This window comes from Thermothelomyces thermophilus, chromosome 1, assembly GCF_000226095.1.
Source record: "Thermothelomyces thermophilus ATCC 42464 chromosome 1, complete sequence".
Lineage (NCBI taxonomy): Eukaryota > Fungi > Ascomycota > Sordariomycetes > Sordariales > Chaetomiaceae > Thermothelomyces > Thermothelomyces thermophilus.
Window position 1 is genome coordinate 9,188,238 of NC_016472.1, and position 16,006 is coordinate 9,204,243.

The following is a 16,006-nucleotide window of genomic DNA, read 5'->3' on the forward strand; positions in this document are numbered from 1 at the left end:
ACCGCCTCGCTGATTTTGCCCAGAACTTTCGACTGTTTGTCGGCAGTCCCAACGACAACGCCGCCGCTTCAACATCCTGCCTCCAGACTATGTTTCTCGTGTCAGGATACAGTTCCCTCTTGGCCTTTACCCTCGACTCCCCCACGTAGATCGTCGCGGCCACCAACCTCCTCGTCACCTGCACAGCAAGAGCGTAAAAGTCCTCCACGGCCGTTGCCCTCACGGCCGGTTCGTCCCCCTCGACCCTCGCCCAGTTGTATTCCTCTACGGCCGAGTTCATGAAAACCCTCTCGCTCAGTCGCAGCCAGCTGTCAAGTCGAAACAGCCCGACCGCCCCCCGCAGCCCTTCGGGGGGCTCCGCCTCGACAGCCTTGTAGTTCCCCTTCCCGATCAGCCACCCGGCATCCCCCCACTTCCGGCGCTCCACGCCCTCTTCGTACCCTTCCTGTCTGATGGCCACCGCGTCCGCAGCCTCCTCGAGCGCCGCGCAGCACGCCTGGCTTAGCTCCACGGCCGCAGGCATATCCTCGAGCGCCACCGCCGCCGCCCTCCCCTCCTTCTTTTTCATCGTTGCAGTGTTACGGCCACCCTTAGCAGAGGCGGTGGCCTCCCTGAGCAGCGCCAGGTACTCGCCCACTTCAAGGGCGCTCTTGGTCCGTACGCGCGCCGCGATCCCGGCGACGTCGTCGGGCCCGAGACGCGAGAGAGCCTCGAAAAATAGGAGTTTTTCTGCCTCGCTCCAGTACGCCAGGCCAATCTGCGAGGCGGGCAGCGCGGTACCATCGCCGCCATCTCCGTCCCCCGCAGCGGTCTGGCCGTGGTGGGGAGCGTAGCGCTGGGCGGCATCGAGGATGTCAGAATTGAGGAGGGCCAGGTAGGCGTGGTTGAAGGGGGCCGATCGGTGGCGCTTAAAAGGCCGCGGGGAAGTGACATCTCCTGCTACTGCCGGGCGGAGGCAGGATGGTGGTGATGGAGGGGAGAGGGACCGTTTGCACGGTGAGGACCAATGACCGAGATGGGACGGGGTCGGGGGAACGGTGCTATAGGGGGATGAGTGAGCAAGTCGTGATCTCTGTTTGGGGAGCGGAAAGCTTGGTTGGTTTCCGAAGAGTGCTGGATTTGCTTTTCGGGATCGGTGATCTCCAGAGGCAAGGCCGGGCTCTGCTTCGGAGGAGGAAGGGGAAGGGTTGTAGTAGTCGCTGCCTGCTGAAGAAACTGAATGCTGACGACGCTGGCGTTGGGGTGTTTTGGCAACGTCTTCATTTGAGTGTTGAACATGGCTGCCGTCGTCATTTCCGTCGTCATTGCCGTCGTCGCTATGCTCCTCCTCGTCACCACTGCCGCCATCTTCATTTTCCGCTTCATCGCTTTCTGGGATCTCATCGAAAGGTACCCTTGCAGGCTGGGGTTGGGGTTGCTGCAACTGTCTGAGGGCTATAGACACCGATTCCCTCAGACGGCTGGTGTCCTGGGCGTCATGATGGCTCGAACCGTTCGAGACCATGATACGTAAGGCGCGCTCAAATAAAAACGGGTACACAATCCCAGACTTCTATGCGCGGCCTGTTGAGCACACCGCAGAGCTGGGCGGGTAAGAGAGGAAAAAAAAAAAAAACTTGCATCAGGTCTCGATGGGCTATTCTTCCTCCTATGTCCCTCTGCGATGGCTGGAAGTATGCAGCCTAGCAATTAAATGGGACAAGTCGTTTGCATCCTGTGAGTTGATGGAAGTCCTCACTTGTCTTTCCAACGGCCTGTTCTGGGTTCTGGGTTGAGCGGAAACTGGTTGGAGTCGGAGTCGCACTGTGCAGCCCAGACATCAACCAATTGCAATCGATTATGCAGTGGCTTTTTTTGAGGTTTTGTTTCTGGCAACCCTTCGTTGTCCCCAATGAGGAAAGAGACAGGTGAAATAAAGCATAGTACAAGTAGCAGAAAGGATGAGAAGGGGGAAAATGATATGAACAGCTAACGGAAGAGTGGAAGGAACGAGTTTAAAAAGATCACTCCCGAGGGAAACGAAACAAAAGACAGAGCAAGCGAAGCTACAGGAGAATAAAAATCTCCTCAGCGGAAGGAACGGGTTCACTTCGTTTGCGCGGCAGGTAGCACTTACTACGTGCACTTGCCACACTTATAGAAGATTAACGTTACTGCATGTATGTACATAGTACTCCATCGTAGCATAGAACGGGATACAAAGCAACAACATTTGTGTGAGTGAAATGCGTTCCTGCCTCATATCAGTAGTCTCAATGAAGGCTGTGACGGTTAAACCACCAACTTTTCTTATACGTTGCTCTCTTAGGTTTCGACACTAGGGGACGATAACGTGTACTCTATGTACACACCTGATGTACGGACTACAAGGTGTCTGTCCATCGACTGCTCCTTGCAAGAAGACGGAGCTGACATGGACTTGAAGTGGGGCCGGAAGAAAGCCTTCTATTGGGAGTTCCGAAAGAGTGGGTATCTTGGCACTTTCAACTTCATGCTCAAAGATCGAGGTTGTCGGGGATCTAGGAGAGGAATTATTTCCATTGCACGCCATGATATCGCATCCAGCATGAGGAGTTTGATTGCGGCAGCCCTGATTGGGAGGGTGTCGCGGAAAGTGTTGGTGCCCGCATGGCGACCATGTCTGTGGCGGAGGATATCCAGCTCCCAAAGGCTCCTTGCCCATGACGCGCAACATGTTGTGCCCCAGACTTCCCAGAGGCTCACTCTGCGTGACTACCAAGAAGAGTGTATCCAGTCAGTATTGTCCTCCCTGGAAAAGGGTCAAAAGCGGTTGGGTGTGTCTTTGGCTACTGGTAGCGGCAAGACGGTACGACCCTCATCTTCCGTTGAGACCCGAGCTTATTCCTGACCATTTTAGGTCATCTTCACTCAACTCATTGGCCGGGTCAAACCTCGTTCGGAGATAGCAACTCAGACCCTCATTCTGGCACACCGGCGAGAGCTTGTTGAGCAGGCCGCCCGCCACTGCTCCCGGACATATCCAGACAAGACTATCGAACTTGAGCTCGGCAAGCTGTCGGCGTCCGGTACCGCCGACATCACCGTGGCCAGCTTGCAGAGCATCTTGTCCAAGGACCGCTTTTTGAAGTTTGATCCCAAGAGGTTTAAGCTAGTCCTGGTCGACGAAGCCCATCATATTGTCGCCCCCGGCTACCTGAAGGTGCTGGAACACCTCGGCCTAAGGACGAAGCAGCCTGACTCTCCACACCTGGTCGGCGTGTCCGCCACGTTTTCCCGTTTCGATGGCCTGAAGCTGGGTGCTGTCATTGATGAGATCGTCTACCACAAAGACTACGTGGACATGATCGGCGAGAAGTGGCTCAGCGATGTTATCTTCACCACCGTCGAAAGCAAGGCCGACCTGTCCAAGGTCAAGAGGAAGAAGGGGAAAGGGGGCAGTGGAGACTTCGACACCAATTCTTTATCGAAAGCTGTCAACACAGTGGAGCTTAACGATATCGTGGTCCGAGCTTGGTTTGCCAAAGCCGCTGGGAGAAAGTCGACCTTGGTGTTTTGCGTCGACCTCAATCATGTCGCCGCCCTGACCCAAAGATTCCGTCACTACGGCGTTGATGCGAGATTTGTAACAGGCGACACCCCAGCCCGCGACAGAGCTGAGCGCCTGGATGCCTTCAAGAAGGGCGAGTTCCCCGTACTCATCAACTGCGGTGTGTTTACCGAGGGAACTGATATTCCCAACATCGACTGCATCGTCCTGGCTCGCCCGACTCGGTCACGGAATCTTCTGATCCAGATGATCGGACGCGGCATGAGACTGCACGCTGGCAAGCAAAATTGCCACATCATCGACATGGTTGCCGGGCTCGAAACAGGCATCGTCACCACTCCCACCTTGTTCGGATTGGACCCTGACGAATTGGTGAACGAGGCAACCGCTGACAAGATGTACGAACTGGCGGACCGCAAGGAGGCAGAAAAGGCGAGGGAAGCGCAAGCCCGGAAGCGTCTTACGGGCACCGAGTCGACGGGGCATTCCTATAATGTTACCTTTACCGAGTATGACTCCGTCTTCGACCTGATCGCCGACACATCTGGTGAGAAACACATCCGCTCAATCAGCCCACACTCCTGGGTCCAGGTAGCCCCAGACAGGTTTATTCTCAGTGGCCCTGGGGGAACGTACCTGAAGCTGGAGCGGATCCCCGATGCGGGGCCAGAAGCCCCCAAGTACAGAGCGTGGGAAGTGAGGGCTCTGCCGCCGGCTGTGTCGAAATCCCCCTATGCCGCTCCGCGCGAGGTGCTGAGTGCGATGACTTTCACGGATGCTGTGCATGGCTGCGACAAGTACGCCAGTGAGAACTACCCCTTCTTTATTATCGGGGCGAGACTGCCGTGGAGGAAGGCGCCAGCCACCGAAGAGCAGCTCAAGTTCTTGAACAAGCTCAGAGCTGCGGACGACAAGCTGAGTCCAGAAGACGTCACTAAAGGCAAGGCAGCCGATATGATTACCAAAATAAAGCACGGAGCTCGGGGCCGGTTTGCCAGCATCGAAGCAGCTAGGAGAAGACGGCAGAAGTCCGCCATCGCCGATGAATTGCACCGTGCAAGGAAACTCAACGAGCTGGTTTCAGTGGGGCCTTTATCAGCATGAATAAACGATCTGAAGTGGAAAACGGCGATTCACATCGCCTGTGGTTCTATATTCAGATTGGGAATCTTGTAGATGGGATGGAACAGCGGGAACAACGATGCGGAAAGGAACGCGGGTCTCTCATATGCCCCCGGGAGATGACCGTTAAACCTCCCTGCACCCGGCAGTGCTTCTGATGCTGCTTTATTCACAGGAAGTGGCAACTTCAACGCATAATAAGGGAGGCGACTGCCATAATTACGCTTGCTGCTTCCCCATACTGCCCTCTTCAACAGCTTGAGTGCCGTGCAAGCAGCGCATACTCGATGCGTCCCGGGGCTGCGAGCACTCCGCCTCTGTCAAGTTGCAGAACGCGCCTTCCTCGCTCTGACAACGCCCTTCAACTCACCGCAAGTTTTGGGTTCTCTCATTCCGATCACGAGGTTGGATTGCTTAGGGGTCACAGGGCATTGTGGTTTGGCTCGAGTCTGCCCGGCGACGTGCACCCACCTGGGCTGTTTAACCTTCTGTGCAGCGAAATACTTTCGCCCGTTTCTTTCCCTCCTCGTGTTCGCGGGTTGAAGATCTCTCTTGACGCAAACAGCATATCAGCGCACAATTCAGGCAGGAGAATCCTTCCTCACATCAATTGACTTTATCGGCCTTCGAGTTCCCACCGGCAGGCTTGAACGGTCACTAGCGCTTGATCAATGCCGACCACTACACGACGGTAAACCAAGAACCCGTTCACGAGGAGGAGTAGCTTTCAGCTCTCGGTTTGTCTCCTCCATTGAGCGGAGCTTCATCCTAAATCTCGACCCAGAACCTCGGTACCTCTCATCATGTTTTTCAAAGCAGCTTCCGCACCCAGCGAGACTTCTTCGGCGGCCGCTGTCCAGGGCGCGCAAGACGCGCGCGGGGGCCCTCGCACCTATCGAGACACACCGTTCTCCTCTCTCACGATCTATCCTTTCCTGACGGCCAGTTTCTCTGCACTCTTCCGCCGAGAGGATACATGCGCACCCCGCCTTCCCGAAGTACCCCGAGCCTTGACAGAGAGTAACCAAGCTTCCGGCAGTCATCTGGACGGTGCTGGACTGCCCCAACCTGATCCCGCCCGAGACCGTCTCGAAGAGGACAGCAATTCCTATTCTCTCTTGCGAGGAGAGTCGGCCGCGACAACCGGAGCGACTCCCCACCGATCCTACTCGCCGACAACATTCTCTACTGCAGCTTATCTCCAGGGCCCTAATTTAGCCTCATTCACTTCTCCGGAGTGCGAGCCGAGACGAGGGCAAGACGTCAATGCCGAAGATGAATGCCCGATTTCGAGTTGTGAGCCTAATACCGATGGCAAGGAGCTAGCCTTGAAAGTAGCACTGGCAAAAGCAGCTAGTCCCGCGTTCTTGTATCCGAAAGCCCACCTCAAGCGTGTCGCCCAGCCAGCGTCGGGTTTGTCGGCAACGAAGCCGGTCCAAGAGAAGGGCGAAGAACCGAAGTGCAAAGACGCGGCTGTAGCGTCCGGTGGATATATCGACAACGATACCCAAGACAATAACGAAGAGGATCGCAACAGCAATGCCAAGGGAAGAGCTTGCTCTCCAGAGTTCCCTCGCTACATCCCCCCGACTATACCACCAAAAACGCGACGGTCCAAAACCGTCAAACCTTGCACTGCCTCCGCAGGCCATCGCAATTTGCACGCCGCTAGAATTTCAAGGAAGACTGGGCATCGGACACTGAACAATTCTCGAGCATTACACCAGGCCCGGACTCCACAATCTCCGCCTGTCAAGGCCGCCCGTGTGCCTGTCAAGAATGCAGTCGTCAATTCCCGTCGTCTTCGACAGGCCGGCAGCAGTAATCAGGGTCCGGGGAACTATCAAACTCCACGAGCGGTCATCACGGCTCTCCACCCGACCAGGAACGCATTCCCTGATATGGAAGTAGCGCGACATGTCGAAGGCGATGTAGTTGAAGAGTCAATCGGTCTCAACGATCCTCTCTTTGCAAAGAATGGCGAAGGGAATGAGTCCGAACCCTGCAGCAGCCATGGTGGGGACCGCCACTACTTCTTCCACTTCCCACCGCCTGATATGTGGGATCACAACCGCGACTTTGACAGGGAGCTTGAACAGAGCCGCCCGATCTACGACGGATTGAACACGGACCTCATTGACAAACAGCTTGATGAATTCGCAGCGCGAACTGAGTTGATCGTCAGCCTGATGAAGGCACATCAGGCAGAATTAGATCCTGTCAACGAGCTGTTCTTGGCCAACAAGAATGAGCTCGCCCATTTGAACTACGAACGTCAGAGGGCAATTACAAGCCAGTACTCTCTTTTAAAGAGAACCACTCCAAGAGAACGGGCCAGGATCATTGCCAGAGTCGCCGAGGCAGAGACACCGTTGTTGGAAGAGCAGGAGCGTGTTAAAGAGGAGCTGAGGGAGATCGTTATCCGCGGCCGAGCCAAGATTGCACGTATTTTGCGGGAAGACCTGAGGGTTCCCACGATGATCGACGAGAAACGGGCTAGGGCGAGCCAGAGAAAAATTATGGAAGAGCAGTATACGGAGCTTGGGATTGCTGGCGCAATGATTGGGCTGCGCGGCAGTCTTAAAGAGCAAAACTATTCGACCCACACCGCTATCCTGCGCTTCGCCCAGCTTGTCGTCGATGAGAGGCTGAAGGCCTTTGACGAGAAGGACAGCTGGCACAAGCCAGACAAGCTTGTCTCCGTCAATCTCGTCTCAAATGTTGACACCACCATTACTGCTGTTCCGGGGTGGTTCACCATCCTCGACGCCAAGGGAACTGTCAAACTGCGTGGCACCGCCCCTCTGGACAGGTTGAAGGAGCTCCACCAAATCCTGGGAACCTCATTGAACGCGGCAAGGGAGGAGCAATGGGCCGACGAGTTCCGGCCGAACCGGCACACGTGGAGGAAGCAGTACCACGAGCCCAATGACGCATGGCCGAATGCCTTGCAACGCAGCCGTGGAGGATGGTGGGCCTGTCGCAGCGGCCCGGACGCGTCCCCAGCCGAGCGCAGCTGCAAATTATGTCAACCAAGAGTTCCTAGCCCGCAAGGCCAGGTCTCGGCCCGGGCGGCAAGAGATCAATACCAGCATATTCTCAAAGAAATTGAAACCGCCCAGGCCGAAGCAAGCAAGAGAGATCAGCTGATGCTCAAATACCAATTGCAACAAGAACGCGAGGATATCAACCGGTATTGGCAGCGGCGCGAGTGGATTCGGTCGGGCGGTGGTGTCGATGTCAGCGAGGTGCTGCATGGAAGGGATGTTAACGAGCTGAACTATCGGCCTTCCGGTGGTGAATCGCAGTCATTTCAGCAATCAGACACCCCGTCCCGTTATGTCGAACCTCATGATAAACAGGCCCTTGAGACAGAATCCGCTCCTCGGGTTGAATTCTCGCAAAAATCGCCGCTTTGGGGCAGCTTCCAAATCGACGAATTGATGTCCCGGAAGCAGATCATCAATGAGACTCCATCCCCTCCGGCTGCCGGCCCTTCCTCATCACCCCGGCGTCTGGGCTGCTCACCCCTGCTCAACGAGCTGCTGACGGGTAAACCAGCCAGCAAACTCGGCTCCTTGTCGGGAGAATCAAGTCAGCCGCCGCGGCGCTTACATGGCTCGCCATTGTTTCACGAGCTGTTGGCCGGCAGGCAAGTAAACGAGAACCCACCGCAAGCTCCGCCCCCTCTGTCGCTTTATCGTCTTAACTCTTCACAAGCTCACGACGCTCTCCATGGGAGGCTACCAAAAAACGGCACGTCTCCTACTCAACCCGGACCCTCTCAGCTTCGCTCGTCGATGGCGCGCCCGGGGCAAAAGGGCAAAAAGAGGGTATCTTGGCAACTCTGAATCTTTGCCTCATCTTTCTGTTCCCCCTTTTTCCCTTTAATAGCAGCACACTCCCTCCTTCTGGAGGTCTTCTCCTCGCCCTCTTCTTTTTTGCGTCATCCTCTTTCCTAGAGGCAAATCTTCATTCCTTCGGGCGTTGGGTGAATAAGGCGAGTCAAAGGCCCGGCGGTGCAATGCTCGATACTCACGATACCCCTCCCTCTGGAGGGGTCATCGGATGGCCATGTGTACCTGAATTACTGCGATTTGGGAATTTGATGATGACTCGTACCGTCCTTTACGACGGTTATGGCAGCCACTTAATCTTAATTTACGAGGTTTGTCATTGGGGTTTCCGGACTGGCTGAAAGGCGTTACTGGGAAGAGATTTTTAGGCGGGATCTGGCGATGACGATGAAGAGGGAGTCAGTGATTCTACCCCTATCGATCAGCTCGGAAGGTTTCCGTAATGGGGACCACAAACTCTGAAATGAACGGCCTTGGGCTGATGTCTCCTTGGGTGCAGGCTGGAGGGTTGGAAGCTAGGGAGGGGTAGGAGAATGTGTGTGGACAACCCGCGCTGTGGCCCCTTGCCTATTTCTCTTGGTTTTCTACATAATGGAATTCAGCGGGTCGGGGTGCCTTTTTAGGTATTTTTGTTTCTTCCCGAATCTTGCCTTGCGAACTCGGAGGTTCCCTGTGGAACTTCCTGCCCGGTATTGGAAGGTTTCAGGGGTTCCGAACTATTGCTCTTCACATCAGTTGGTTGATTTGGACGGGGGCACCGCCAAAGCTGACAACAAACCGAGCAGTGCATTGATAGAAGCAAGGAGCAATCCAGCAGTGATTGTCTTTAATCCTTTTAGAAATATATTTATCGAGTAGCGTCCGCTACACATAATGGTTAGATAGAGAGAAGCGCAGTGCTATCCTAGAGGATGGCACAAGCAGCGTTGTATGGAGCTGAGACACGGGACATGATGTCTCCGTGTCCGGTGGAGAATTTGTGTCCGGAGTTGTGGCCGGTCTCTGCTCGGGACAAATCTTCGACCCAATTTCCTCCGCAATCCGATTCTGGGTCGACTCGGTCTTCTCCCAACCTTATCCCGGCCCTTGCCACTCCAAGTCCGAGATGGTCGCTCTCCTCACCCTCCCTATAATCCCGACCCATGCCCCCTCATCTCCCCGTGTGCACCTTCAAGCATGTCGTGTCTCATCGTCGGCATTAAGTCGTCAATCTGTAGATGCCCAGCTCAGTCACCCTCACCAGGGTCCCGGCGTTGTGGGCAAAGAAATCGTCGTCAGGCCCCGACTCCTCCTTCTACGCCGCCCGCCGCGCGGAGTAGTACCCTTCCCAGTTCCCTTCTCCCTCCATCCCTCCCTCTCTCAGCTCCACTCGCCGCCACGAACGAGGGCCGGACTCGCAAGCAGATCCTTCTTCTCACCTCTTCCGCCTAGCAGCCGTCTCGCCGGCGAGGCTGCTGAATGGGCTGCCCGTCCCGTATGCACTCCACTCCTGGGACGGCGGCCCTGGGGAGCGGGAAGGGGAAGTGAAAGGAGAGGAAGAAGGCGAAGGAGATAGGGGAGGAGAGCAGAGGGGGGTGGAGCTGCTGGTGGTGTTGGTGGTGGTGGTGGTGAGCCCCCACTCGGCGGAGCGGTGCTCGTTGCAGAGCCTCTCGGCGCGCCTGCTTATCATCCAGGTGGTGCAGCCGTCGCGGTCCGGGCCGCACGCGTGCGACGTCGGGGTGACCTCGACGCAGCCGCAACGGAAGGTCAAGGTGACGCTCCAGCAGTAATATGGGCGTGTCATCTCCTCCTCTCGTCCTCTTGTCCTTTGTTTACTGTTTCCTGTTTTTGCTGTGCGCTGTGTGGCTTTCTAACTTAGGATGGACCGAGGAGAAGAAGTTGGATTACGGGTGCGTGCGCGGTTGGGGTACCCCCTTGGACGGCTTTAAGTTCCCGAACAGCTGTGGTTGTGTGGCTGGCGGGGTCTAATCGTTGCTGATGCTGAGGAGAACTGAAAAGAATAGAGAAGTCTAAGAGAGAATCCGTAGATTCTCCTTTGCGTCTCTCAAAAAGAGACAATACTCCCAGGGAAGAAATGATGAGCAATATTTCACCAGGACGATATTCACAGTTGCGCTGGGATGACAAATGAGAACGGCGAGGGGAATAGAAGCGTAAGTGAGAACGGAGGCCGTATTCTTTAAGAACACCGACTCTCGTTCTTCCTGCTGTCGTTTCGTCCGCGGGGTGAGATGCTGCGGGTGTGAGACACAGATCACGAATAGGTAGCTATATTTCTGAGAGCGTCGGCTCGGGTGGTTTTGTTTTTTATTTTTTATTTCTTTTTTTTTTTTTTGGGTTTTGGGGTGGGGGGGGGGGGGGGGGGCGCAGTTCAAGGAGGGACAGGATGCGCCCGGGAGTCAGAGGCGTTGCACACACCCGGGGGATGGTTGCCTGACTGCGGCGTGTGGTTGTGCTAGCCACAGGAACCCGTGCGCCCCGGCTGGCCTCTTCCAACGGGATCGTTGGGGGAAGAAACCTCAGGCAGAAAAACATTCGGCATCCGATTGGGCGACAGGCGCCGAAGTTCAGGGTCGCACGGGGATCAGTCACCCGATTCCGGTGGCCGGTTGCAGGGGACCGCCCCGGCACGGGAGAGGGCGGCAGAGGACGGGGAACCGGAAATTTAAGTGTTGGGTTGGAGGAAGGAATGTTCGGGTAGATTCCGACATGCTCAGGCAAAGCCACGTTTTTTGACGGTATTTGATGTACGGAGTATGTAGTCCGTCCATACAGGCAGATCTGACAAAAGAACATCAGTTGAATTTTTCAACGTTGAGCTGCAAGGCGAAGGGACAGTGCACCGCCGCGCGGTTTGGCACACTATTAATTCGACAACCTCGGGCTCTGCAAGTAAGATGCTCACAGGTAGGCGGGAGTCAACTTACTCTATGTATGTACCTATCTTTCCTACGACATTACCTACCAGGTTCTCTGCTTAACGATCTGGTAAGTGTTGGACTGTTGTAATCCGTATGTACCGTACTGTGCCTAAAATATTCCGTACAAATTACGGATTACTTCGTAATCGGCGCGCTCCCGGAAGCTCGAGCGCCCCACATCCGGCTTGGCAGGAGCACTCCGCTGCCGTCATTGGCGGCCTGTTGTCGCGTTACATTCGATTGCAAGCTGCAATTGCACATTGCCAGCGTGCATCTTGCTGTCGACGACTTCACTCGACCGTCCGTATTCTCGCACATCAAACCAACCACAACGTCGCTGTCGATGCCGTTCTCTTGTTTCCAGATTTAGAACGAGATATTTTCCTTTCTGAAATTTTTCTCTTCTTTTTTGTATTTGATTAGCATTGTGTTTCACTTCCGCTCGTGTCTTGGTCCACGAATTTGCCCCTTTTCCTTACAAGAGCACCAACGAGAGCCATCCGGCATCCGATTCATGGAATAGGCTACCCAAATAATCTGCAAACATATTTTCACACAGTCTCGACCTCGATTGTACACTCGCACCGTTGGCCTAAACCCCGGCACCAACCCGCCCCCCCTTCCCCCAAACATGCCGCGACCTGCCACGACGGGCTACGAGCGCCTTGCGCAAGCCGACCTCTCGGACGACTCGGATGACGACCCTCTCGCCACCAGCTATGCCTCGCTGCAACACCCGACCGCTCCGCGTTATGTCTCGGCCGACCAGCGACGCTCGCACTCGGGCATGGCAACCCCGAAATACTCCATCTCGTCCGGGCCGGGCATCCACGATCCCTCACGGTCCGGCGGCCGCCACCGCCGACGCGGTCGGAGGAACTCGGGTGTCGATCTCAAGGCCATCAATGCGCGTCTCGAGCGGTGGGCCGACGAGATTGCGTCCAAATTCAAGCGAAGCCGCGGGAAGAAGAAGGGCGAGGAGGAGCATCTCGAGATCCACCACTCAGTCTTCCAACCTCCCGAGGGCGTCCGTCCAGTTACGGCTGAGATGCTGGCCGTGCCCGAGCCAGGTTACATGACCAAAGCCGAATTCGACGCCATCGTCGACAGCGTCAGGTCAGCCATACGCCAGGGCGTGCACCCCCGCATGATATCCCAGGGGAGCTCGGGCAGCTACTTTGCCAGGAACCCTGACGGAAAGGTGGTGGGCGTCTTCAAGCCCAAAGACGAGGAACCCTATGCCGCGGGAAATCCGAAATGGAACAAGTGGATTCACCGGAACTTGTTCCCGTGCTTCTTCGGCAGAGCTTGGTTTGTCTCCCTCCCCGGGAATTTTTTCCGAGTGGAATGCCTCCTCCCATGCTAACCCAACTGACCGCTTCCCAGCCTGATCCCCAACCTGTCCTACGTCAGCGAAGCCGCAGCTTACGTTCTCGACGCGCAGCTGCGAACCCACATTGTCCCGTACACAGACGTTGTCTACCTCTCGTCCAAATCGTTCCACTACCCGTTCTGGGATCGATATGCCTACTCGAGGAAGAGGAAGCCCTTGCCTGCTAAGCCGGGTAGTTTCCAGGTCTTCTTGAAGGGATATAAGGATGCAAACGTCTTTCTGCGAGAGCACCCATGGCCGGACCAGTATCTCTCCGGGTTCCGGACGACGGATCCCCACAGGAAGCGGAAGAGGCGATGGGCCGACAGCTGCCGCCCGAGCAGCGCGCCGCACGATGACGTCGATAGCGAGGACGGCGACGACATCCCGAGGTCGCAAACACCAGGCCCCGGCAATTTTGTTTGGACCCCCACCCTGAAACAGGCGTTCAGGGAAGAGCTGGAAAAGCTCGTCATCCTGGACTACATCATGCGGAATACGGATAGAGGACTGGACAACTGGATGATCAAGGTTGACTGGGAGACCGAGCAGGTCTCGGTAGCATCAGAGCCGATCCGCCTCAACATGGATCCCTCGGATCCAGAACCTGGACCGAGGCCAGTTGACCTGGCGCAAAGAGGGCCTCCCAGAACGCGGGCATCGTATCCTTACCGGCCCGAGAGGCCCATGGACGCGTCCACACCCGTGTCAACCGCGCCAGAACCCCGCATCACGATAGGGGCTATCGACAATTCACTGTCGTGGCCCTGGAAGCACCCCGATGCTTGGCGAAGGTAAGCACAGAACCTCGAGACTGAGGCTGGCTGACCTCACCTGCTAACCAATATTCCCAGCTTCCCTTTCGGCTGGCTCTTCCTTCCAGTCGACCTTATCGGCAGGCCCTTCTCTCAGAAGACCCGAGACCATTTCCTTCCCCTCCTCACGTCGACGCACTGGTGGAGCCAGACACAGCATGCCCTGCGCCGCGTCTTTGAGATGGATAACGACTTCCAAGAGCGTATGTTTGCCCGCCAAATGGCCGTCATGAAGGGACAAGCCTGGAACGTTGTCGAGACGCTCAAGACACCCGACCACGGGCCCCTCGAGCTCACCCGCCGCCCCAAGGTTTGCGTCTGGGACGACCTCGTCGAAGTCCCCGTTGCTGTGCCCATGCGCGCGGCAAGCGCCGAGATGCGTCGCCGCGCCAACGCCGAATTGGACCCTGCAGCCCAGGCGGCGGCGGCCGGTTCCCGCGCCAAAGCCAGCAACGACATCCTCGCTGAAGAGGAGATGGACATTGGCGCCGCCAACACCTCGCCCAGCGCCCAAGCTGTGTCTGCTCCCCCAACCTCTACCGCAGGTCCCGCCGTCGATCTCCTCGGCCTCGCCAGTCCGCCCGCCGACTTGCCACACCCGGGCAGGTTCGAGCTGGCTCTCCAGGACGACCCTCTTTCGCCGGGTGCGCCAGGAAGTAATAATGTCGACAGCAACAACAACAACAACAACAACACCGGCACTCACGCTCACGCCAACGGGAACCCATCCCGCCCGCAATTTTCGCGCGCCGCGCATTCCCTCAAGTCCCTGAACGTCTACTCACCCGACCGTGGTGCCGCCAAGGGGGAGACCAGCTCACTTGCCGCGCAGTTCTACAATAACTCCAGCCGGGCTGCCGGAGGCAGCGGCAGCAACGGCGGGCGGCGTAGCGGTAGTCTGGACTATAGCCGCGGCCGCGGCGGCTCTGGCTATGGCTACGGTGGCCAAGGGCGCCGGGGACGCGGTGGTGGAGCAAACGAGGCGGAAGACGAGGGCGACGATGTCGAACAGGACCAGGAATTGGAGGGCGGGGACCTGGGATACGCGGCGGCCACGGGCATGGAGGGGAATCGGCGCAAGGTGATTGTGGAGCGGCTGGAGATGGTCAAGGGGCGAAATCCGGTGTTTACGTGGTGTTGAGCTCATCAGCATGGAGTGGTTTTGTGTTTTGTTCCTGTTTTTTTTTTTCCCTCCCTCTTTTGGCCGGGTGTTGGCGAGAACGGTGTCAATCAAGGTTGGGATGGGGATGGATGCCGGCCGTGTATTGGGTAAGAGGCTGGCGAGCAAGAGGAAGAGGTCATGCGCGAGGAGCGGTCCCGTCGCTTCGCTCTGTTTTGACTTAGATGGGTGTATCCAAGGGCCGCGGTTGTGGCGGCTAGGCACACACACACAGTGTTCTTCTAATTCTGTCTATCGGCGTCCGGGATGGCAAGAAGGGCTAAGAAGGTATGTTACGGGATACACGGTATAGAAAATAAAGCATGTTCAAACGGGGTTGTTCTCGCTAGCTTCTACCTTGTCTTCCATGTCTCTTGGGCACTTCACTAAGGTTGCAAGAAAGTGTCGCCAAGTATGCGCACACCTGGCAGGCAAGGAGGGTTTTGTTATGGATAAATAGGGGGGCCTAATAGATTGGGGCTGCAGGGGAGATTAGGAGGGGTAAAGGAGGAGGTAGTAAATACATCTGTACACTACGGGAATTTCATACCGGATTGAAGAGAATAGAGGACGGACTGCACGGAGTTCTAAGGGAGAGTTGACTGCGCAAGCTAAAAAGAAGCAAAGAAGATGAAATGGAGGGAGACAAGAACGTGTGAGGGCCGAAGGGAGGGGGAAGAGGGAGAGGGAAGGGCTGGAACTCCGACTCCGTGACGCGATCATCCGGGTATCGGGCAACGCGGAATACACACTTGGCTCCATCATTTGCTTTTTTTCCCCTTCTACCTCTTCTTTCCTTCCCTTTCTACCGATACTGTATACTACGTACGGCCAGCTGAGCACGGAACCCAAAATATCATGACGGTTGATTGTTGTCTGGATCACGCTCAACAAGCCCCAGTTGCTTTTCGGATAGCCGTCCTTTGGAGGTGGCAGGCTGCTACCGGGGAATCAGGTGTGTATAGTGTACGGATTATGTGTATTCCGTTATGTACACTAGAGGTGGGGTTTGATGGTTAATTAAAAAAGAAAGAGCAAAAACATTGGTGCAGGGGCGATGCCGAAGCTAGACGGAGAGCCAAGCAAGGGGGGGGGGGATCCTGTTAAGACGGAAGCAGGGAAGATGCTTCGTACTCACTTTACATACAGAACGCCCTTATCCCTCCTATAACACACCACAGCTATGGTACAGACTGTTTGGGATGGGCGATATGTGGGTGCTCCGGAGTTC

The 16,006-nt window shown here is 56.2% G+C and overlaps 4 protein-coding genes across 4 annotated transcripts; all 4 read left to right on the forward strand.

The window, feature by feature from the left end:
* Nucleotides 1-452: 452 nt before the first annotated feature.
* MYCTH_2049301 (uncharacterized protein) lies at nt 453-4,633 on the forward strand (the record flags this gene model as incomplete). Its single annotated transcript, XM_003660581.1, has 3 exons — nt 453-809; nt 2,708-2,827; nt 2,879-4,633. 3 exons carry the CDS (start codon nt 453-455, stop codon nt 4,631-4,633), a joined length of 2,232 nt encoding a protein of 743 aa, XP_003660629.1.
* A 727-nt stretch (nt 4,634-5,360) lies between these two features.
* MYCTH_2299151 (uncharacterized protein) lies at nt 5,361-8,589 on the forward strand. Its single transcript, XM_003660582.1, has one exon. It carries the CDS (start codon nt 5,455-5,457, stop codon nt 8,500-8,502), a length of 3,048 nt encoding a protein of 1,015 aa, XP_003660630.1. The 5' UTR covers nt 5,361-5,454; the 3' UTR covers nt 8,503-8,589.
* Nucleotides 8,590-10,213: 1,624 nt separating this feature from the next.
* MYCTH_2299152 (uncharacterized protein) lies at nt 10,214-10,614 on the forward strand. The gene has a single exon (XM_003660583.1). The coding sequence runs from the start codon at nt 10,279-10,281 to the stop codon at nt 10,474-10,476; it is 198 nt and encodes a 65-aa protein (XP_003660631.1). The 5' UTR covers nt 10,214-10,278; the 3' UTR covers nt 10,477-10,614.
* Nucleotides 10,615-11,956: 1,342 nt separating this feature from the next.
* On the forward strand, nt 11,957-15,299 carry MYCTH_2299155 (uncharacterized protein). The gene is made up of 3 exons (XM_003660584.1): nt 11,957-12,740; nt 12,816-13,595; nt 13,656-15,299. The coding sequence occupies exons 1-3, from the start codon at nt 12,061-12,063 to the stop codon at nt 14,755-14,757; spliced, it is 2,562 nt and encodes an 853-aa protein (XP_003660632.1). The 5' UTR covers nt 11,957-12,060; the 3' UTR covers nt 14,758-15,299.
* The last annotated feature ends 707 nt before the right edge of the window (nt 15,300-16,006 follow it).